Below are 26,309 nucleotides of genomic sequence, written 5' to 3'. Positions count from 1 at the left end.
TGTAATTTTATCAGTAATAGTTGCTGAATCTTTGTAATTCTCAGAAAAAATATTACTGTAAAACTTACGGTTTAAAACTTAACAGTAAAAAAGTTTGACACCCTACGCGCCAGTACTTTTAATTATTATTTTTCTGAGAAATTTTACTCAAATAGTAAATGAAAATTCCTGAAACTCATGAAAATTCATATTTCTTTGATTGTCAGCAGATTAAAATAATAAAAGTTATAAGACTATTGTTTGCATGAAATATTTATTTATTCCTAATTAAAAAGTTTATTTATCATCCTTTCTTAGTATTTATTCTTTACTGTTATTACATTTTCGATTTACGTTATTATTCCAAATTATAGGGTTAAAGCAAGAGTGTGTGTTTTTTAATAAAAAATAATTCCATTATACAACCTTACTACTTAGGATTATATGATAAGCATGTTTAAATAGGTATCTATACTTATAATCTTTATTATAAACCTTTCTACAATTTTTATACAGCAAATAAATTCTGTTTATTTTGACTTTAAGCGTTGCATTTTACTATGACCTCTCAACATTTGAAATTAAAACAATGAATACAAAATTGTAAAACAATGGGAATTAAATTTTGGCGCAATTACTAATTAATCTCTCAGTCCCGCAGTGGACTGATCGTTAAGACACTGTTCCCAGCAGATCACCGAAGTCAAGTATCATTGGCTACGGTCAGTGTGCGGGTGGGTGACCACTTGGATCAGTCTGCGTAGGGACCGAGTGTGTGCGGTATTGGTCCTCGCTAAACTTTGCTAACGTAAAGTGCTCGACTTCGCGCGCAGGTCATCGGGCTACCGAAGCGGGGGTGCCATCCCCTTCACAGACAATCAAAATTGTGATGGCATGTCTTCGAATCATCCTCCATGATGTTTCTCAGACCGTCGCCAATAGCCCATTGTGCAGCTCTAGTGCGACGCAAATTAACAACAACAACTAATTAATCTCTATTGAAGAAAAGAAACATTTAACGAGATTTTATGTATTATCACCAAAAATTAAATAGAGATTTACGTATGTAGATACTTTATTTACGTGGCTCTGGACCGTCGTACAATAGGCTATTGGCGACGGTCTGAGAAACATCCCTGAGGATGATCCGAAAACACGCCATCACAATTTTGATTCTCCGCGGAGGGGATGGCACCGATGCTTTGGTAACCCGACGACATGCAAGCGAAGTCGAGCACTTTACGGTAGAACGGTTTAACGAGAACCGATACCGCGCACTCTCGGTCCCTACGCAGGCTGATTAAAGTGGTCACACACCCACTTACTAACCGCAGCCAGTGATGCTTTACTTCGGTGTTCTACTGGAAACCGTGTCTTTACGATCAGTCCACTGCGGGACAAATTAAAATTTGAAAAGCACCGTTTAAGATAAAATTTCAATGATAATCGAACAAAATTATTCAATTATTTAAATTTAATCTCGATGGAATCGGGAATTAAATCTGTAAAACAAAATCGGTTTTTTAGAGAATAAACCATTTTGTTAAATAAATAAATAGATACATTTATAATATACATAACGGGTAGCGGGTGGGATTCGAACCCGCTACCACCATTGTACAGCGCGCTTAGCGGAACGGCGCCAACGAGACCACCGCTTAACCACGGAGGCTCATACGAAACAAATGATAAAAAATAAATATGACTATTCAAAGTCTTTGTTTATTTATAATTATACATATATTATTTATATTACACATAAACCGGCTTGTTTACTCATTTCTAAGTACTGCTTAAAAGTTCTTGCTAACTTGAAAAACAGATGGTACAAGTTAAGAGAAAAACAACCACAAAGATGCATTCAAGGATTCTGTGGGATTCGAACCCTCTACTTCCACGCTTCCGTATTAGGATATCGGGATACAGCTCAATACATAGCAATTTAGTTAATGATCTAGTAGAGGCAGTTGTATACGCTTATATATATGCACATTTTTTGATTTTCACAGATTATATGATGCTAGCTTATAGCTTACATAGAAATGAAAAATGGACTAACCGATCAAAAACAAAATTAACCAGCGTTCTCGAAATAAAAAAAAGAGGTTATAACCTTTTTGAGTTATCTCAAGTTATACTAGAAGTGTTAAAATTATCATATTTTGTGGTAAAACTATCTAATTACTCCAAATTTACTACCAAATAGCATGATTGTTAAATCATACATTATTTCAAATTTTGTCAAGAGTTACTACCAAAGCGCTACGCTAAAAATCACCGTACTTTCTGGTGTTACCATAGAGTCAGAAAGCACAGTTAATTTTACGATATTCTGATATTTTTTACTACATTTAGTTCCTCTGTGAATGTATTATGTGTTAAACGTATCTACAATATATTAAGTGTTTCACATAGCACACTTAAATGTTACACACACCTTAAATGTGTCATTTAAATGTCGATGATGATTGTTAAATGTTTTATATGAGGTCATTTTAGAATTTTTCAGTGTATTTGCTAGATTAATTTATTATTTATTTTTTATAACTATGGCTAGCCCATTGTGCAGCTCTAGTGCGACGTAAAGTAACAACAACAAGTTATAACTATGGTAACGATCAGTTTTTATTTTTATTTGAACAGATGTTTGCATAAATCAGTTTTCGCTGAAATTTTCATCTATTTCCGTCAAAAGATTATGCATGAAATGGAGGACTTAATGCTATAATGGGTACATGGAGGACTTAGCTGCTCGACAGATTTAACGTGCATCAGTCACCATTTACTCCACGGGGAGTCTTTGGCAGGCGAGGATCGAATCCACGTTATTTCTAAAACTGTTACTAAAGAAGTTTTTTTTAATTTCATTTTTTTATTCTATGGAGAGACAATTCTATTCCGCCCAAAGATATATACTTGAACGCAGCAAAAGCAATCGTAACCACAGTCAATAAAAAAAGCTCCTGCTAAACGACGTTAAAAATGCACTTTAAAATTGTTTTCACTCTTTTTATTTTATTTTTTTATTATTGGATTCTCTTTGTAGTGAACTTATCAAATTTCAAGTCATTTGGATAATGTTTTTTTAAATCGATGCTTTAATTGTTAAAATTCGCACTTTTTCAATCCTTTGGATTTTTCAACGTCAACAATTTTTTTTTGAATTCGTTAAAATTGTCAATTTTTGGAGAACCACTTAGTTCTACTTTTTTACCTACCGCAACTTTTAGATACTACTTTTTGTTTAAATCAAGAATATTTTTCATCTGAAATTGCACATAAATTAGCACTTCTCGGGGAACCATCCATAATTTTTTTTTTTTTTTTTTTTTTTTGATTACCCAATCTTTCATCATTTCGATTTTACAGATTTTTTAATTTCACCAGTTTCCGATCAACTTTGTTAAAAGTGATACTTTTTGGAGAGCCAACCATACATTTGTTTTTAACCACCTAGTCTTTTATAATTTTGTTTTTACAGCTTTTTTTAATTTTACCAATTTCTATTCAATTTGCGTTAAAATTGACACTTTTTGAAGTACCACGCATATGTACTACTTTTTTGACTGCCCAAACTTTAATCTTTTAGATTTTACAGCTCTTTCAGTCGAGCAAATTTTCGTTTAACTCATATTAAACTTCTATATTTATAAAAAGTAATTTTTTTTATTTATTTTCATAAATCCAAAAGTTTACCCTTCGAAATTTTCCCCTCTTATATCTCGTCGTGGGTGTACTTGAATTGAAAGCTTCTACGACAAATAGAAAATTACATTCATAATCTTAAAAAAGAAAGATCATTGCACCTGTATTGCAAAGGGGTCGTAAAAATTTTCGTCATACGAAACCATGGTAACAGCACATCATTATTATGTAAAAGTTTCACAATGCAATCCCTAACAAGAAGAGATATTCTAACACCATTTCTTGCTTTTGTTGTTTCTCGTGAATGCTACTAACAACCTCTTTGTTTGTTCCCCTATTTCTGTCTTATTTTTAAAGGCTATTGTGGCAACTGAAGTACAAGAACTTAGGAGACGACCCTATTTTCTTAGGTGTTTGGGGATTATTTTCTCAGGAAGAATTATTTCTTTACAAAAACATTCATTATGGCAGTTTAGTTTGATTTATTTTATTTGGTTCGGAAATTGTGATGGTTTTTAAATAATCGTTTCTAAAATGCTGCGTTGTGCTTTTTTAATATTTTAAAAACTATTCTGAAATGTCAGATTACATCTAATTTGAGTATTGTTCATATATCTTGACAATTTCAGCGAAATGTTTAAAATCTTGTGTTGGACTATAGCCTGAGGTTTTAGATGTGCTTTGTGAAAAATAAAAAACTTTTTGTCATTAAAACTGTTGGAAAATATTTTTAATGAAGAGTTGTATGATAAATGATTAAGATTGATACAAATCACAACTGTATGAAATTCAGGAAAGGTAAGAAGATTACATCCGTATACAATAGGTAAATGATATATTACAGGTACGCTTACACACATTATCATTTGATTAGAATTGGTCAGGTTATTTTAAAAAAACTTTTTCCAATTAAAGCTGTTTGAACTACTCGAAAAATAATTTTAATGACGAATTTATCGATAAGAGTCGGTCAAGTTATTTTTAAAAAAATTTATTTAAAGCTGTTTTCACTATTGGAAAATATTTTTAATGATGAGTTGTATGATAAATGATGAACTTAAAAGGTTGATACAAGCCACTACTGTATGAAATTCAGGAAAGATAAGAAGATTGTCTCTGTATACAATATGTAAATGTTATGTAACAGATATGCTTACACACATTATCAGTGAATAAGAATTGGTCAAGTTATTTGAAAAAACTTTTTCCAATTAAAGCTGTTTGAACTATTCGAAAAATAATTTTAATGACGAATTTATCGATAAGAGTCGGTCAAGTTATTAAAAAAAAATTATTTAAAGCTGTTTTCACTATTGGAAAATATTTTTAATGATGAGTTGTATGATAAATGATGAATTTCTAAGATTGATACAAATTACTATTATATGAAATCCTGGAAAGATAAGGAGTATGTCTCTGTATACAATATGTAAATGTTATTAACAGACATGCTTACACACATTATCAGTGAATAAGAATTGGTCAAGTTATTTGAAAAAACTTTTTCCAACTAAAGCTGTTTGAACTATGCGAAAAATAATTTTAATGACGAATTAGTCGATTCTACTCTGTCAAGTTATTAAAAAAAAATTTTTCCTTAAGTTGTTTGCACGATTAGAAATTATTTTTAATGAAGAGTTATAAGGTAAGAGATAAATGATTAACTTATAAGGTTGATTCAAATCAACTACTGTATGAAATTCAAGAAAGATAAGAAGATTGTATCTGTATAGAATAGGTAAATGATACGTTACAGATACGCTTGCACATGTTATCTTTTGATAAGAATTGGTCATTCTATTTATATAAAATAAAACTTTGTACCGTTGTAAAAATTAAGCATTTGAGCTCAAGAGGTGGATGAGAAATTGCGTGTTAGGAAGTCAAGATGAAGTACTAGGTAATCTAGAAAACTTTATAGAAAAAAATTCTCCAAGAAAATTTCAATCATAGACTATAAAAACTTTTACTATTAAGACCGGGGAGCTAAAAAATGTATGGTTGGTTCACCACAAAGGGACAATTTAAATGCATTAAAACCCTTTCAAGAGAAGTTTTATTCTTTTCCAATAAAAATACAAATTATGATTTTAATAGATCAAATAAGGTAAAAATAACGATATTTTACCAAAATAAAATAAATATTTTTAACTATTTGGGCACTTGAGGGGCTGGGACATATGTTTCTTTGTCTGGTTTTTTAGACGGGACACATACACCCTTGTGCAAATTAATTGAAACAAACTCAATAAATTCAGAAAACTAAGAGAAAATGCTATTTTATTTAAATTTATACAAACTCAAAAATGTTTAGTACATAATATGATCTCCGCGACACTTTATTAACATTTGGACACGATTCGGCATGGATTCCACTCATTTTTTACAGTCATATATAATATATGTGTCCTTGTACCACACATGAATTAACGCCGTGATTAGCTTCTCCATAGTTGTGCAGTCCATATTTAATAGGCGATTCTTGCATATGGCCCAGAGATTCTCAATTGGGTTGATATCCGGAGAGTTCCCTGGCCATTCCAATGTCTCAATTTGATTCTCAGACATGAATTTCTTGACAATTTTGGACGTATGGCAAGGAGCTAAATCCTGTTGAAAAATCCCTGTTCCATCAGGGTATCGTTTCTTCAACTCTGGAACAACTTTTTTACCCAGAATAGTAATGTACTGCTCAGAACGCATCATACCGTCAATAGGCTGCAAAGGTCCAACCCCATTGTAACCGAAACAACCCCAAAACATCTTCTTTAAAAAACACGAAAAAAAAAGTTTGTTTCAATTAATTTGCACAAGGGTGTCTGTCAGAGTGGTGTTTTGGACTGCGGAACTTCCCGGTGTGGCCGAAAGAGTTGAAAGTCAATTTGTCAGAGAAATAAATCTGCTTGGATTAAAAATTAAAGATAATGAGAAATCTGAAGGATGTATGGATGTGACATTGAATTTATCTGACGATTAGTGGAAATTGATATGAATTGACAATTAATGTAAAACATTAATTGTCAATTTTTATATATTTACCACTTAAATATGTAATTTACTCACTATATATATATATATATATAATCAATATAACATAAAAAGTTTACATTTTAACTATCTGACTTTTATGAAATTCGATTTCTCAGAATCTATTCAACAGATTTTGCTCAGATTTTTTATTTTGCCACATAAAATTACATTCTTTAAAATGATTGCATACAATTTTTTGAAAAACTTGCATGTAATTGAAATTTTTTTCGACCATTCTTAAATAAAATAATATAAAATAATAAATATTTATTGAAAGTTATTTTTTGTAAGCAATTATCTTCGGGTAATCAAATTTCATAATTGAGTGTAAAAACTTTTCAATTTGCATTAAAAGTTTTCGATATATAGCAAAATACGCAGAAAGTAAAGATAACATTAAGGGGTCAGCTCTTCAGACCGAACTATAGGGACCATATTTCCTAGATTGCCGCTACCCCCTATAATCTGGGGCTCAGAAATCTAAATTCGTCGAAAATAAGGTTTGTTTAATTAGAGAAAGTACGTTTTGTGTTTGATCTTGTAATTTAAAATATCGTCTGCACTTATTAATTAGCATATTTGAGGTCACCCCCTAGAGCCACTAAGATTGAGTCCTAGACCGTGAAAATCCGATTATTAGAGGATTAAAAGTTATACAAGGTGGTCAGTTATTTTTCGCACTTTATTTCTGACCTTTTTACCGGTTTCTCAAAAATTGAAAAAAATAAATTTATTTATGAGTAAAGGTTTCACTTCAAAATAATAATGTCTTTGACACTACTTTGAGAACCCGATGAGGTTATAAGGGACAAACGAACATTGAAATGCTTAGAAACGACTTACTGGTCCTCCAATTTAACAAGTATTCACACATGATTTTTGAAATATTTTAATAAAAAATTTTCTTCGTTGCATTATTCTGAAAAAATTTCAAACTATTCTTTACTTTTAAATTTCAAAGTAAAAAATAATAATGTTTAGTCAAAAATTGTCAATTTAGTTGCTTTACTTAAAATATTGAAATTACTTGAGAAAACTTATACTGTCCTCTTGTTAAAATATTTTTAAGAAATAAAAAAAAGTAATCATGCATGATTTGTAATATTTTAGTAAAAATTTCTATTGATTGCACCATTCTGAAAAAAATTCTGTGGGCACTCTTGAATAACGGCGCTTCTTTAAAATTCAAAGGCTATTTTTCATTGATATAATAGTTTCGTTTTACGGTTGTCCTAAAACAAAAGCTGATTTCTATACATGCACCATTTGCAACCTTTAAGGTCAAACGTTTTCTTTCTAATGAAATTTTTTTCGTTAAAAATCTATAAATATGGTGCTATAGAATAAACTAAAGAACTTTCTATGAAACTCGAAACCTTCTCTATTATAAATAGCTTAAATTTATGTCATTTTTAATGAATTTAAAATTAAAAAAAAATCATGAAATATTGAAGTACTCAATATCATTAAAAAAGTAATAAAATAAATAAAATTAAAAAATGTTTCAATATTGATTAATATTCAAGTACAAATAAATATCGTGTAATTTATATAATACCAATTAAATGAAAGATAGACTACGATATCAGTCATGTTTCTCAAATGTTTTCGAAGTCAGCCATTTGATCTGATCTCCATAATCTTTTTGTTCATTTGATCACTTGTAGATGTCGCCACCACATATTTAATACGAAAGTAATATTTTGTATTATGTTTTGTTTTGTATTATTTTGTATATTTACACTCTCCAAAATTAAATTTTTAAACCCCCGATTCTAATTTTTTTATATTTCACTAAATTTGCTTTTTTTCAGTATTTTGTTAGTTAGAATGTCATATGCATTGTAAAAAAATATTATTTAAATACTGTATAAGTGTGCGTATTTTTTATTATTGAAATATTTAAATAAAATAAAATATCTGGAGAAAAAATCTTCGTGTACTTTTCGTTTTTTCCTCATATATTATTATCTTCACATTTATATTCAGTTAAAAATTCAATTTATCCAGGAAATACAAATTTATGAAGCAGAATTTAAATATATTGAACCGGGATTAGTTAAATTCAATGTTTTTTCCTTTGAATAAGAAAATATACTTATTATTCGAATTAATCTTCTAAAATAACTGAGTTTTCTCATAATTAATTGTCATAAATTATGTTAGCGTCTTTTAAGTTACTTAACATGAATTATTTTAAATATGATATAATAAAGTTTACTTTAAAAAACCGCCGCCAGATAGCGACACAAATTCATCTAGTAAATTTTTTTAAAATCAAAAGAAAACAAGATTTGGACATGTTTAGCAATGGATTAAAATTCATAGATTAAATATAGAACTATTTCTTAATATAAAAAATAAAAAAAGATGTTATTTTGTTTGAAGTTACTAAGTTAAAAGTTTTTGCAAAATTAGAAAATAAATAGAAAATTATTAGTAAGGTAATAAATAATTAAAAGATAAAATTTGAAGGGACTTACAAATTAAAATTTTCTAAAGCTCCAAAATAGTTTGCAATTTTTGAACACTCTTGAAATGTCACCAGAATGTCTTGAAATGTAATATTAAATAAAGGCTATAAAATTTACAATACTCAATAGCAAAGAGAAAGTAAAAATTGTACTGAATTTACAATTCTCAATTTCTAAGAAGAACTGCATTAACACAATTATTATAAGTAACTAATTAATATCTTAGAATTGTTTTTGTTTTCGATTAAACTTAATTACCAAATTTCACGTTGCAATAAACGTTTTTAAAACTTGAACTTTGAAAATTACTTAAAACTACAAAATTTGAAATTCAATCGAACAAATGATGCAAGTCAGAAAATGTTTTTTTCCATTCATCATGGGCGTCGTTGGATGAAATAGGACATAAGTCCCCATCAATAATTAGAAATCTCTAAAAACCCACCTCATTATTTCCGAGCAATAATAAAATATTTATGAATCCACATTGATTTAAATTCCTCAAAGTAAAAAACAAGAAAGAGATAAAAATAATCGATATTTTTTCGAATATTTAGCAGACATAAGAATTTGTTTTCAGGTTTGAAACTTAAAGAGCTACTGTCACTGTGTATTTTAATTTCGTTCCCCTCGAAAATTGGACCTCTGTCTAATCGGTAGTGATATTCAGACAGTTCCTATAGTTGGCATTTTTATATTTATCCTAATACAGGACCATGAGCATCTTTTAGCTTGATTGCTAGAATAATTATAGCGCCTGTCTTCCAACATACTTCAAAATTTGGGAATTTTATATTAGTCTCATATAAATTTTATATTAGTTTAATTATTGCAATATTTAGTCTCCTACAAATTAAGCTTTACAAATATAGTTTCCATAATCTTGAAACATTGTCTTATTTTTACAAAATTCAGATAAATATATAAGAATTATGTACATTTTTGTATTAGTTTTAAAATATAAAATTTTTTTAGTTTTGACTTACTTAAAATTACAAAAATATAAAATCGCCTCTTAAATTCCATTGTTGTTGTTGTTAATTTACGTCGCACTAGAGCTGCACAATGGGCTATTGGCGACGGTCTGGGAAACATCCCGGAGGATGATCCGAAGACATGCCATCACAATTTTGATCCTCTGCGGAGGGGATGGCACCCCCGCTTCGGTAGCACGACGACCTGCGCGCGAAGTCGAGCACTTTATGGTAGCACAGTTTATCGAGAACCAATACCGAACACCCTCGGTCCCTACGCAGACTGATCCAAGTGGTCACCCACCCGCACACTGACCGCAGCCAGTGATGCTTGACTTCGGTGATATGCTGGAAACCGTGTCTTAATGATCAGTCCACTGCGGGACTCTTAAATTCCATACATTTATCTATTATATCTAATCTAAAATGCATAAAGAAAACGCGAAATAATGAACAAATTATGAATTTTTAAAAGTCATTAGTTTTGAGATAAGCAAAATTTCTTACATTTTGAAACTCAATAGTTAGAACATTTATATTAGATCTTGTATTAGAATTTTATTTTGTATTTATTATAAATTTTATGAGTACATTTAAGCAAGTTATGTTTTAATGTATTTTCAAGCTGTAACTCGCCATTCTCATTAATTTTGTGTAGAGTTTTAACACTGCATAGAAGTTTCATCCATTTTACTCTAATGTATATTTGTTGTCAAAATTATAAATAACTTTATGACTTATTTATTTTTCTTTAGCAGCATCTAATTTTAATGTGATTATTTCATCATTTAACAAAAATTTTCAATTATAGAAATTTTCAATTTTTCGTCCATAAAATTAAAAAAATTTATCGTCCCAAATTATCACTACCATCATTGACCGAAAGATTTTTTATAAACAATCATTTACTGCAACATATGAATGACAATTCTTTTCATCTGTACTGGTGACAATACTGATGATTGACTGAGAAACGACAAAATTTTGTCATGCAGACAGTGTTTAATAATAAACTTTAATTAAATTAGTTTTAATTAAAATTTAAATAGAGGAGTATGTGTAAAAAAATTTTGAACCACAATAGATAAAATGCAAATTGACAAGAACTGCAAAATAAGGTGTTTAAAATATTTTTAGCTAACAAATGGCGAAAAATTAACCGAAATTTTTTTCCTCTCCAAGAGATGTAAACTTTGATATCAACTTTGTAAAAGTCTATGTAGAAAGGATTCACTTGATGTTTCATAACAATTTTCGTAAAGCGCAGAGTCAAATGTGTCATACGTCGTTATTTGATGCTAAAACCTATTCACATATAAAAAGTTAAAGTATATTTTAAAAAAATCGATAAGACAAGCAAAAAATTTGTGCAAAGCAAAACTAAATTATCAGTAAAAGAAACAAAAAAATGGAAAAATAAATAAAAAAGGAAAAATAAATAATATTTAAAATGTAGTAATCCATATATACAGAAAAAAATAAGTTTTGCTTATGGATAGATTAAAATTGCTACATCTATTTAGAAAATTAAAACAGAGTAACTCCTAAAAGATTATAAGTCCCTCAAACATAAAAAGAGGCTATACTGCAAATATATCACAGTGCTGCAAATTAAAACACATAAAAAATAAAACTATCAATTTTATCATAGTTAAAAAAAATTAAATAAAATATTATCTATCAGACCTGAAAATTTAAATTTTCAGTTAGCCATCGTCATCTTAGTAGCTACTTTTGCCTAAAACCTAATAAGTCTGTGATTGATATAGATATGTCCTTTTTTATTTAATAGCCACTTTTGGCAAACTTTTTATTTATTTACTTTGATTAAAATATATATATTTTTTTCAAAAAAATTATATTAGAAACAAAAAGTTAATTTAGCAATGAAAATAACATAAACATGTAACAAAATTTAGTTAAATATGTTGACTTTAAAGAACTTTATATGGGTCATTCTCACAAAAAGGTGATTTTTTAAGTCCCTTAGTAATAAATATTAGGAAATACAGCAGATTTCTTAATATTTTTTAATTCCCAGTTAATCAAATCATTCCCAGTTAATCAAATCATATTTAATCAAATTTTAAGAAAGAAATGGCAAAACCAAAATGTAAAAAAAGAAAGCATTCAAATGCAAAAGAGAAGGGAACAAGAAAAAACTTAGTATGAGACAAGCTAGAGAGAAATTAAAAGAAAACCCTATATTGTTTGAAGAAAGCAAAAAAAAAAAAAAAAAAAAAAAAAAAAAAAAAAAAAGAGCAAGAAACTTTAAAATCTGTATCAGAAAAAGATTTAACAGAAAAATCGTGATTAAATGTACTTAAATTTCTAGAAATTGATAGAGCAAGCCGTTTGGGCCCAGGGAAAAAAGAAACAATAACAAGAAGAAAAGAGAAAAAACAAAAACGTTATTTGGATGATAGTATGTTTAACTTGCGTAAAATGTTCATAAAAGAATACCCTCAACTCTTATGTGGTGTCTGAATTTTTATTTCAATAGTCTTTATATTTAAATTTATTAACATTCAGTAAGAGTTACTTAAAAAATTGTACACCTAGGTTAAAAATGGATGTTTCCTTTCATAGCAGCATGATTAATCGGATGTAGCTCTATCTCTAATAATGAAATATTTTATTATTTACTTATTAATGTTAAACTGATATCAGTTGTACCCAATAAATAATTAATGAATTAGTCTTCATTGACATTTCATATTTTATAACATAAAATGTCTCCTCCGTTGACTATTACATATCCTCCGTGGACAAGGCAGAATTTAAAATATTTTTAATCTTGTAAAAAATAAAATAGAAAACTTGACTTATTATAAGGACATATAGCAAAAATAAATAAAGGCATTTATGTAGTTTTTAAAATTTTTAATAATAAAACCTTTCAGTGAGAATGACCCATATAAATATATTTGAAGGTAAAATACATTTAATGTATATGTTACAATATGCAATGAATTGTTAAACAGAGTGTGTAGCCAGATTTTTGAACAAAAAATAAGCACCTTTTAAGTACTTTTTAAGCACTCAAAAAATATTTTTATTCACTTTCCAAAAAGAGAAGTCGTAATTAGGATCTGTGCAAGAATAAAAATTATTTTTTTCCATCGTTTAAAGTTCTTAATTCATAAACATAAAATTAAAAAATGGCAAAATTATTTTTAAAAACTTTAAATAATCATGATAAAATAACTAGTGTCTGATGAATATTGCAGAGAAAAGTATGAAAATAATGCCTTTTTTGTCGACTCGACAAAGAAAACATCACTTTTGAAAAGAGAAAATTAAGCACTTTTTACAAACCCCAAAGAAAAAAAGCACTTTTAAGGGCTTTTAAAAAATGTGAATCAAAAATAAGCACTTTTTAAAAACACTATGCATCTTGTTAAAGAAATTTACTTTCACATTAATCTTTCTAACATAAATTAATGGATTTTGAAGAATCAAAATATTGAATGGTAACATTAGACATTTTAGAGAAAACTGTTTTTCTTTTTAGTCTCTTTCTACATTGATATACTTTTATTATTAAACAATTTTTAACAAAAAAAAAACAGGAAAAAGTAACCGCTGGTTTATTTAATTGAAGTCGCCACATCTTTTTGTTGACTTGCCACGTGACTGTTTTTAGTTCTATAAAATCTATAATGATCCTCTTGCTCACTCTGCTTTATATTGTAACTATTAACTTGTAATTACCCAACCATTAAAGAATACAAAAGGAATTTGTACTTAAAAGAATTTCATTTATTATATACAAGATGCATCTAAGACTGTACAAAATATAATACATTAACTTCTCACTGCTTACAAAAGTAAATACAAATGACATAATCTATAAAAATTTGAGCAGTAAAAGAAGATTAGCAAGGTAACTTAGAAAAATTACCTTTAATAAAAACAAATGCATTATCACAGCTTCTACAAATTTATACAAAATCCTCCATTTATAGACTCAATATTACAGATTAATTATAGAAAAATACTTTTTCTTCCTTTCGTTTTATTACCATCATGAGACAACAATAAATTACATTGAAAGGAAATATGATAAAATGTGTAAAATTTGAAAAGATTATTCAAGATTATTAAGGCTTATGGAACTGTTAAAAAAAAAATGTTCAAATTTGATTATCAAATATAATTAACACAAAAGTTAATAATAAATTACAGATATCTTGTTACAGAAATTTTAATCACTTTTCAAAAAAAAAAAATTCTTTAAAATAATATGATGAAATTATGGCAGTAAAATAATAATGAAGATAGTTGCAGAAAGGATGCCACTAACAAAAAATTTGTAAATTTCAATATAACTGTCAATATTCGTTTATTTTTAACACTGCTCAAAGACGTGGCCTAAATTTTTAAAAACGTTAATAGAATGATAAGTGTGTAATTGTTAATAAAATTTAAGTGTAAGTGTTAAAAGTATTCAAGCAAATAAAAATGTTCAAACAGATACAGAAATGTTTCTCTTAAGCGGAAAGTACATTCAGGTAGAATAAAACTAATGTTAATAGTGCTTTATATTTTAGCGTCTTAAAATATTGATAACTTAATGAATCACTTTATTTCAACTATTATATCTCAAATTCAACATTGTAGCTTTAATTTATTAATTATTTAATTCAGGAATCACAGTTAATATCTAGTTAACTTTTGAAAAATTAAATACTTCGCTATAGTAACAACATATAACTTATTAAATCTCGTCACATTGATATAAAATTGAAAAATTAAACAAAAAATATTATTAAAAATATGAATTAAAATATCAATAAACTAAAATTTTCACTATTTACAACAAAAAAATTTTTACGACCTTCAAAATAATATTAAAATACCGAAACTTCAGGGCTTTTATAAAATGACAACTAACGTAACACAATTGACCTGGTAAATTTAAATTGGTGATTACAGGTTATAGGAACCATGACGGAAAGTTTCTTATGCAGTCATATATATATATATATATATATATATATATATATATATATATATATATATAGATATAGATATATATATATACATACATATTGTGTATATATACAGTGTGTATGTATATATATATACCATACATATATATAATGTTTGTACATACATAGCAATGCCTATGTTGGCCAAAACTTAAAAATGCAATTACAAACATAAACACAGTTCCTAATACCTATAAGTACCTCAAAATCTATGTATCTTTTCTTTAACATTGCGATATAAATTTTTGTTACACCAAAGTTTTAATAGCGTGCCATGTTTCCGTTATGCACAATTTTGTGTTTGGATTGCCTAGAGCAAAAACTTAACAATTATGTAATAACACATATATTTTTCATAACATTTCGATAAATTTATAGCCCACATATACAATTTAATTTGGACATTTCTCAACCAGCAAGAATGCAAAAAATGGCAATTAAAAATTTGAATGTTTTAAGTTTACTGTAACTTTTTCATTCATACTTCAAACAGAATCTAGTAACAAATAATAAAATAAAAATTTATGAAATAATGAATTCAATAAATCACTTTTCATTATTTTACTTGATCATATTAAAAAGTTCCTTCATTAATGCATGATTTTAAGAGCTATAAATTTAAACTTTTTATTTATTACACTTTCCTCTTTGTAATAAATAGTTAGTGAAAGCATTTAATTTTAAACAGCTTTTACACAATTTCTCGTTTTAATTTTAAATTATTACGATAATAAATATTGTCTATGAAAAATTTAGTAAATCTTTAACATTAATAATTGATGCTTTAACTATTCTTTTATAAGATAATGTAGAACTTATTAATATTATATAAGTAACACATTATTTACAAAGAAGTTCTAAAAACATGGAATTGATACGATCAACTTTTGATAGAAAAAGAGATGTAAGCAAATGGTGAGAAACGAAACAGTTTATATTGTCTACAGTGCTTTAACGCCACATGTAATGAAGTTTATTGCCAACGAATGCCACGATAATTGGCGTCACTGAATTTAACAGGAGACACAGTACAATAAAATTTCTAGTCATTGAATTTCACAAAGCATGCAATGTGATGGTAAAGGCTGCCATAGAGCACACAATGCAGTGATATTCAGAGCCGCTTACAGAATGATTGTTGACAAAATATTGATTGTCCGAAAACGTGAAATGAAGCATTAATTGTCACTGATTTATCGAATGCACTGAATAAGAAAAATGATGAAAGGCACTGCAATTAACTTAAATAAGATTTTGGAACTTGTATGCTGCAGCCATGCGTAACATGTTCCATCATGATTTGCTTTACATTACACACTTCTCCTCGTAATTTTTTCGCAACCATTTCCAACTTGGAGTTCTCGCCTTTCAACTCTTTAACTTTTAGTTCGAGTTGCGAAATTCTCTCCAACTTGCGCTTACGGCATTTGCTGGCAGCTACTCGGTTTCGCTGGCGTTTCCGCTCTAATTTGATGCGCTCCTGATCCTCCATGTCTATGGGAGCTTTGTATAGAGGTGACATAGGAGGGCTCGAATAGTCACTCGGTACAGTTTGTAACTCTTCCTTGATGTTTATTTCTAATGGCACAGGCATACTGCTGCTACTGCAACTGTTGCTACTAAAATTATCAACAGAGGGTGGTCGCACTGCATTTACTATACTTTTGGCATTTCCTAAAGATTTGATAACACTTGTTGGTGATGATATTGGCGCAGATTGGATAGTGAAAGGCAGTACACTGTTGTACAGTTTGCCTGCACTAGTGGAAACTGGTGCAGTAGTAGATGTTATAACAATATCAGGGGCATTAGAGGAAACTGGTGTCAGACCTGTTCTAAAATTATGAAGAAAGTTATTGTTTATTTCTAAAGAAGGCTGACGCAGCTGATTCAACGCATCAATAAATCCTCTGGCATACTGTTCTTGTTCCTCAGTCACATTCTTGGGGAAAAAGAATGAAGTTGGAGTTGGTGTAGAGGCAGAGAAGTTGGAGTTGCTGATTATCAATCGCTCCAGTTCAGGAGAGGCAAGTTGCAGCATCTTAAGATCAGGGGACGTCAATATAGGATCGAATCGAGTCCTTTTCGCTGCACTGCCCGGAGATTCCAGGTTCAGTGTTACGGGACGCTTAAGAGCCTGATTATCATTTTTTCCAAGTCGAGACATTGAATCGTCGTAAAATGTTGTTTCCATAACTCAAGTAAACATAAACACAACTTCGCACATTGAAAAAGAATAAGATTTTAAAAGCTGCAAAACTAATCGTAAACACTCACTGTTGCTGTTCTGGGTTCAGTTTCAGATTGTAGTAACACTAGGTCAAATGTTTTGATGTTTGGATGCAAGAAAACACACGCTTTCTTGGCTGGACAACGTGTAGTGAAATGAGTCATCAAAATTTGTATCATATGAGCTTATAACGCTGACTCACCCAAAATGAGACGATAGTGACATCATGTGTGAGTAATTTCATTGGTTGGTAATGACATCACTGAAATAAGTCTCAACCAATCAGTAATAGGCTGTGTAGAAAGCGTCAGAGTGACGTCGCTGCCGTCTATCATGTTATGGATTTACGTACTTAACTTCCCCCCCCTTTTCTAATTCAGAGCTCTTTTCAAATTCTTAGAAATCTAGTGACTCAAATCAAGAAACGTGGAAGAGGTGTTTCGTAGAATGAAAAACACAAATTTGTATGCATTCCAAAGGGGTAGAAGGGAACTTTATGTGATGAATTGACTAAATTGCTTAATAATCACAGTGCTGCTCGTAGTGCCTGACTGATTTGACAAATTGATGCTGAATATTAAACACTCATAATAAATATTAAATAGGAATAAATTTCTCTTTCCTTTTTATTTTTTAATTTATCTGAAATAAAAGTGACATTCCTTTGGCAAATCAAAATTTAAAACTAAACTACGAAGTTAACTTTTATTATTTTACATACAAAACAATAAAATTTATGATCTAATTAAACAATATAAATTCTTATTTATCAATTACTTAATAGATAAAAATTTTAGAAATCATCCTTCAATAATTTTTAATATAATTTTAAGGTAATAATGATGTTTATGAAGTTAAGGTTAACGTTTCATATTTTTCCACGTAAGATTCTAGTTATATTTTTAAAAATTGCAACATTTAAAAAAAAGTAAATAGATTTGTGATACTGAACATAGTTAATCTTTATTTTGATAGGTTCAGCAACAAAAACATGTCACATCATCGAAACATATTTTGCTTAATTTAATTACGTCAAATCAATGGGAAGGGCGACAAATAACAATAAAATAATAAATTAGGAATTAATTAAATTATTAGAATTATTTTAGCTTTATTTAATAGTGTCGGTATATGCCTTTCAGATTTGTACACGATTTCGCATGTTGTACAGTACTGATTTATTGATCAGTTTCCTTTACTATTCATCAGTTACGAAGAACGGATATTCGGATAGTTAAAAATAATTTTAAAAAAATTTCATCTAAAAATATATTTTGATTTTTCAATTTCACATAAGTATTTCTTTTATGAGCTACCATTTTTTTTTTTTTTTGCCCAAATTTGATTACATCTCAAAGAAAATTTAGATTTAAAATAATATAAGAGTAATTAACATTCAATCATGGTATTTTTTACTGATTTAATTCCGCAGTGAACACATATTTATTGTCTTACGCTTACGTAAAACATTAAATGTCCTTTAAGTTCTCAAATCCCTTCTATATTTATAGTAAATACTATCTAAATTGAGGAGTAAGAGCAAATAAATTTTGAAAAACTAAATTTACGCAAACATCAAGCGATATTATTTGTATGTTCATTTGTTTGTTTTGGCAACGGAGACCAGAGCCGGATTCAGCGTAAATTGGCCATTCAAAATTTTGATGCCCTTAGATTAAATTTTTTTTCTCGTATATTTTTTATTTATTCAAATATAAAAGTATTTATACATCTTTTCATTTAAGTAAGCATATTTAAAATTAAAATAAATAATAATAAACTAAATTTTAATAAGTAATAAATAAATATAAAAAAATTCAATGCATTCAATACAAACACTTAAAACGTTTTTTAGACGTTTAGGTAGCTCCCAGTAGAAAAATATCAATTCAACAGCGGCCTTTTAAAGCATTCTCACTTCAATTAATTAATTAATTCCTAATTGAGTTTAAATTAAATATTGTCATGTTTTTAGTGCATAAATCTGAATTGAACAACCTGATAATGCTCACTCTGGTTATTGTTATCTGGTTGCTCACTACGTGCTCTTGCGCGCCGAATCCAATCAATTAAAAATGAAAACTGTTGCCAGAGCGAGAAAAGAAATATCATCGGTTTTATTGATACTTACATACATACATACGTATGTATTAGCGTTTTATATAATATAGATTATATTAAAAAAATTATCGTATTTTATTAATATATGTCTGAAAAAAAATTTTCTTTTAAAAATAATTATTATTCTTAATTTTTTAAAATTCATTTTCAAAAAATCCATTTTTAGGGGGCCCCTAACCATTGGGAGCCCCAGGCTATGGCCTAGTCTGGCCTAGTGGACGGAGACCAAGGGACATAAAATTATTAAAATATTCAAACGTAGCATCGAAATTACTATTGAGACAATGCCTTTCGAATTAATGGTAATCTTATGCTTTGAAATTTAGCTAGAAAAATAAAAGATTTTATAAGATCGTTTCTTACTGCTTACTTACTGCAGGACCGTGAGCCGGGTATCGAACCGGGTCACACAGCCACCCAGAATTAGTTTGATTTCTGAATTCATTCCAGTAGATAAAATTTTAAAATTGAAACAGTATGCATTATTTTAATTTCTTTGTTTAAGTTCTAATACTATTGCATAATAATTTATTTATAGTTGTAATCATGCTTATCAATGCTACATTATGTTTATAAGGGTTTTATGTTTTACTATTGTAACTGTAATCTTCAATATTTTCTCTTTCAACATTTCAGTTTGTTTAATAGTACGTAATAAGAAATTTAAAATTTTAGCTCATGCTTAGCTTTGTGAATGACTCTCTCTCTCTCTCTCTCTCTCTCTCTCTATATATATATATATATATATATATATATATATATATATATATATATATATATATATATATATATATATATATATATTGTTGTGTTTTGCATCAATTTTATTAACACAAAAAGTACTTATTTTTGTAAACTTTGAAGATAAATTTTAGAGAGCCTTGTTTTGTTTGGTATTGTTATGGCATGTCATTAAGGCAAAGGTGCGCTTCTTTTTGTTTTCCAAATGTGCCATCTATGACCAAGAATTTGACTTCTGTCACACATATACGTCTCAATCCGTTTATCAGGCGAACCCATTCATAAATCCATTCATTCATCCACAGATCGTAATTTTGACCTGAATGAGAGAATGATCAATCTCCAAGTCAGTACCCCCAGAGGTAGGATTTGTTATGGGAATATGGAGGATTTTGTGATCCGACAGATTTGACGTGTACTAATCACAATTTACTACACGGGGAGTCTTCCGCCAGCGAGAATCTAACTCACTACCTCTTGGACATGGGCCCAACTTTTTACTCGGCTATATCCCATCCAGTTTTGTTTTTCATTCATAATTATTAATAATTCCTTAGTAATGCTAATAAGTTATTAATGCTAATAAATTATCTAACAAATTATTGAACTAACCCTACATGGCTCTAGTATAATGAACTTTTTTTTAAAAATCTAGCGTGTCATATAAAGCGAAATTAACCATCTCCACCAGTCAAAAGGGGACTAAATCTAAAAATCTAAAAATTGCCTGCCAATCTCTATTTCATCACCTTTTTTTTCCTTCAAAAATGCACTTATCTTTTATCTTTTTTTATCTTTTCTTTTATCTTTTTTATCTTTGATACTACAATCTTTATTTTTAATGAATATCATCGTTCTTTTTAATAAATATGGAATTATTATCAATATTTTATCATTTTAAAATAACCTTACTTCACGGTTGATTCTTAAAACTTTTCTTTTTTTTAGAAATGTAATGTTTATCACATTTTTAGAAATACTTCAAAAGAAGTGCCTTACATTATTAATATGAACAGTTTTTTAGCAGTTAAAAATTCTCAAATTTCTTGTAAAAAAAGAGTTACCAATTGTTTTAAAAAGCTGCCATTGGTAAAAAATGCTACGAGAGACCACTGACCACAAGCAAAATGTACGAATTTAGGACTTTAGTGTATGAGAAAATTGTTATGAGATTGGAAAAGATGTTCTTTGGCTCCTTCTTTATTTCATTAAAGAGTAGGAAAACTAGTATTTTTATGTTATGACAGTGTGTGTCGGAAAAGAAAAAAAAAAGATTTCAATTTTAAAACAAAATCTGTCAGATTGTCTATATTTAAGGACGCGAAAATGGATTCCAATAGAATTGTAAAATATAATTCAAGGCTAGCGATCATAAGGCTGTTTTTCGAAGACTCTGTGGTATTATGAAATGATGCTTTTTTGCTAATAATATGCTATTTTCATAACTGCTGTGTGCTGTTACTCATAACTGTTAGGTCAAGTTTAGCCTATCTAAAGCCTACGCTTATATTAAAAATGGCACTAAACGTCAAAAGCCACAGTTTTGTGAAAATGAAATGCGTTTGTGATCTAAGTTTTTAATATTTTAGTCTAATTTTTTTATATTCCAATGCTGTATTGCCTGGGCTTATAAAAATTTGCAGAACAGAGAATACGGCAGTGATTTTGATAATTTTCATCTAGGTGGAAAAATGCCGCCAATTTGGCAATTTTCAAAAAAAGTTTAATAACTTATTTAAGTTATTTGCCCGTTCTAAAGGACAGATAAATCTTCACTGCAAGATTATAAATATAGTTTAAAATCATCGCATTGCTTCAAGCGTAAGACACTTAAACTATGGCATTTTTATTTTCCTTGGCGACAGAGCTTTGAGAAACAGGGAGTAGTGAGTAGGGAATTTAACTGAATCCAACGTAGCAAACTCAGCTTTAAACGAAAATATGATTTTCTTACTGATTTTATAACTTTTATTAAGCATAACAAATTTATTTTTAAGGTGTGCCTCTGGAACTGCCATAAGATTATATCTTAGTCCCGAAAATCGAATGATTAGATCAAAAGTCAATGAGGATGACTTTTAATTATATTTGCTTACAATACATTTATATATTCCTATACAAATAGTAATATCGAACTTTTAAAAAATTGTTTCCTGATGTTTTATTTCAATTTTTCTTTATTTTAGCTTTAATACATATTTATTTATTTGCTCATTCTGCATAAATTTTCGTATAAGCGTGTTACAAAAGGGACATTTTAAAATAATGTTGACGTCTGCTACTTTAAACTCTTATATTTTTTTAATTTTATATTTATTGATTTATTTATTTGCTCACTCTGCATAAATTTTCGTATAAGCGTGTTACAAAAGGGACATTTTAAAATAATGTTGACGTCTGCTACTTTAAACTCTTATATTTTTTTAATTTTATATTTATTGATTTATTTATTTGCTCATTCTGCATAAATTTTCGTATAAACGTGTTACAAAAGGGACATTTTCAAATAATGTTCACGTCTGTAAATTTTTATATTTTTTTAATTTTATATTTATTGATTTATTATACATTTATTTATTTGCTCACTCTGCATAAACTTTCGTATAAGGGTGTTACAAAAGGGACATTTTAAAATAATGTTAACATCTGCAACTTTAAACTCTTATATTTTTTTAATTTTATATTTATTGATTTATCATATATTTATTTATTTGCTCACTCTGCATAAATTTTCGTAGGAGCGTGTTACAAAAGGGACATTTTAAAATAATGTTCACGACTGTAATTTTAAACTCTTACATTTTTTTAATTTTATATTTATTGATTTATTACATATTTATTTATTTGCTCACTCTGCATAAATTTTCATATGAGGGTGTTACAAAAGGGACATTTTAAAATAATGTTCACGTCTATACATTTTTATATTTTTTTAATTTTATATTTATTGATTTATTACACATTTCTTTATTTGCTCACTCTGCATAAATTTTCGTATAAGCGTGTAACAAAAGGGACATTTTAAAATAATGTTCACGCCTGCAACTTTAAACTCTTATATTTTTTTAATTTTATATTTATTGATTTATTGCATATTTATTTATTTGCTCACTCTGCATAAATTTTCGTATAAGCGTGTAACAAAAGGGACATTTTAAAATAATGTTCACGCCTGCAACTTTAAACTCTTATATTTTTTTAATTTTATATTTATTGATTTATTGCATATTTATTTATTTGCTCACTCTGCATAAATTTTCGTATAAGCGTGTAACAAAAGGGACATTTTAAAATAATGTTCACGCCTGCAACTTTAAACTCTTATATTTTTTTAATTTTATATTTATTGATTTATTGCGTATTTATTTATTTGCTCACTCTGCATAAACTTTCGTATAAGCGTGTAACAAAAGGGACATTTTAAAATAATGTTCACGCCTGCAACTTTAAACTCTTATATTTTTTTAATTTTATATTTATTGATTTATTGCATATTTATTTATTTGCTCACTCTGCATAAATTTTCGTATAAGCGTGTAACAAAAGGGACATTTTAAAATAATGTTCACGCCTGCAACTTTGAACTCTTATATTTTTTTAATTTTATATTTATTGATTTATTGCATATTTATTTATTTGCTCACTCTGCATAAACTTTCGTATAAGCGTGTAACAAAAGGGACATTTTAAAATAATGTTCACGCCTGCAACTTTAAACTCTTATATTTTTTGATTTTATATTTATTGATTTATTGCATATTTATTTATTTACTTGCTGGTATATACATAACTTTTCTTATTCGTGTTATACAAATTGGACATTTTAAAAATATAATTATTATGATTTTCACGTCAACAATTTTAAACTGTTGAATTTTTTTAAATTTTATATTTATTGATTTATTATATTTATTATTTATTTGCTCACATATACATAAATTTTTTTTTACTGACATTTTAGAAATGGAACATTTTAAAATACTTTTCATGTTAACAATTTTAAATTCTTATTTTTCATTTTATTTAATGTTTTTTGATTTATTACATATTTATTTATTTATTTGCTCACATATGCATACATTTTCTTATCGACTTTATACAAATAAGACATTTTAAAGTAATTTTCACGTCAATAATTTTAAACTCTTGCATTTCTTTTTATATTTATTGATTTATTGTACATTTATTTATTAATTTGCTCACGAGCACAAAAATTTTCTTATTGACATTTGATATTTTAAAATAATTTCCTCGTCAACAATCTTAAAGTTCTTTCATTTTTTTATTCTATATTTATTAATTTATTACTTTTAATTCATATGTTTATTCGTTCACATATACGTCGATCTTTTTTCATCGGTGTTTCACAAATGGGACATTTTTACAATAATTTTCACATCAACGATTTTAAGCTTTTGCCTTTTTTTATATTTATTAATTTATTATATATTTGTTGATTTATTATATATTTATTTAATTGATCACGTATACATAAATTTTCTTATCGGCGCTTCACAAATTGGACATTTTCAAAATAATAATTTTCAAATCAACCATTTTTAAAATTTTATTTATTTGTTTATTGAAAATAAATATATTATGAATCTTCATAGCGAGTCAATTGTTTCTAAACTTATTAAGGTTTAAAATGTAATTCTAATGCAATAATTTTAAAATATATCAATACTATTAAGAAAAGCCATCATCAACAAAATGAAAAGAGAATAATAGAAAAATTTCAAAAGAATGATTCACATTCTCGAATGCTACCAATCCATTTGAAATTGGCTTTGATTGCATGATTCATTTTAAATCTTGATAAAGAATTTAACCGAGCGTGAAGTTAATAAGGTTTTTTCTAAGATGAAACTTTTAAGAGGCCCTTTTTTCTCGACCGAATTCAACTGTCATCGGCGAGGTTTTTCAAAATGGATGTTTAAGGAAATGAACGCAGCTCGAAACGAGCTTTTTCAATGTTCAACCCATATTTAACATGTAAAGGAGAAATTTTATACTAATTTTTCCTTGCTTTTTAAACACTACGCATAATCATTATGGAGAAATTTCTCGGATTTCGAAGTTGGAGTAGCTGGGTATAATACATTCGTAACTGTTCTCGGCAGAGGAACAAAATTGCAATGTCATGTCTTCGGATCATCCTCAGGGATGTTTCCCAGACCGTAGCCAATAGCTATTAGTGCGACGTAACACGTAAATAAGGTACCGGTACCTACCAAATCTAAATTAAGTATTCTTATTTTTTACCTTTTTTTAAAGGTATAGTGTTGCCGAATAACACTCTATGATCAAAAGTTTTTTTAAGAGGGGGAAAAAATCATTGTGTCAAAAGATCAAAAAAGATCAAACATAAAAATTTTTTACCCAAAATCCAAGATAGCAAGGGAGCTGCAGGAGAAATTTTTCATGGCAAATTTTGCCTCTCAGCCATTGGTATTCTAAAATTCGTAGTTTAGAGAAAAGTGAGCTGAGGTGAACCTAGAGTTAACCAGGAAATTTCAAATGCTGAAAAAATGTTTTCAAAATATCAAAATGCAAACAAATTACTGCTCAATTATTTCCATACAGCGTAATCCTAAATAATTTAGCCACAATTTGTTTGCATTTTGACATTTTGGAATTGTACTGCGGGAGAAATTTTTCATGGCAAATTTTGCCTCGCATTCATTGGTATTTTAAAATTCGTAGCTTGGAGAAAAGTGAGCAAACATTCTAATCCAACGAATTTTAAAATGGTTAACTAAGATTCAATCATATAGATAGATATAAATAGATATCAATTTTTAATCTTCTTGAAAAACAATAATAACTATAATAAGAATGAATAAAAAATTTTAAAAAATTGCGATTTACTGTGCCACATGACAATAGGGACGAAACTAAGAAGTTTTGAAAATTAATTCAGTAGTTTTTCAAAGACGATGAACTACATTTATTTTAGAGTTTAGTTGTCTCCTTCTGTCAAGATAAAACATTCAAATACGAATTACGAAAACTCCTTTAAAATGTTAATTCTTTTTAGTTCTATTGCCAGTGACCCACTTATAAAATTCCACCCTCATTATTTTCTCAAATGATTTTATGTTTTCAGAGTCACATAATA

At 28.2% G+C, this 26,309-nt stretch overlaps 1 protein-coding gene across 1 annotated transcript; it reads right to left on the bottom strand.

Moving 5' to 3' along the window:
• Nucleotides 1-13,842: 13,842 nt before the first annotated feature.
• LOC107448970 (transcription factor Jun) lies at nt 13,843-17,527 on the bottom strand. The gene has a single exon (XM_016064351.5). It carries the CDS (start codon nt 17,288-17,290, stop codon nt 16,334-16,336), a length of 957 nt encoding a protein of 318 aa, XP_015919837.2. The 5' UTR covers nt 17,291-17,527; the 3' UTR covers nt 13,843-16,333.
• Nucleotides 17,528-26,309: the final 8,782 nt, after the last annotated feature.

The sequence above is a fragment of the Parasteatoda tepidariorum genome, chromosome 9 (genome assembly GCF_982258835.1).
Source record: "Parasteatoda tepidariorum strain Cologne lab strain chromosome 9, Ptep-v5.0, whole genome shotgun sequence".
In the NCBI taxonomy this organism is placed as follows: domain Eukaryota; kingdom Metazoa; phylum Arthropoda; class Arachnida; order Araneae; family Theridiidae; genus Parasteatoda; species Parasteatoda tepidariorum.
The sequence above is the reverse complement of the archived record's forward strand: the minus strand, read 5'-3'. Positions and strand labels throughout refer to the sequence as shown.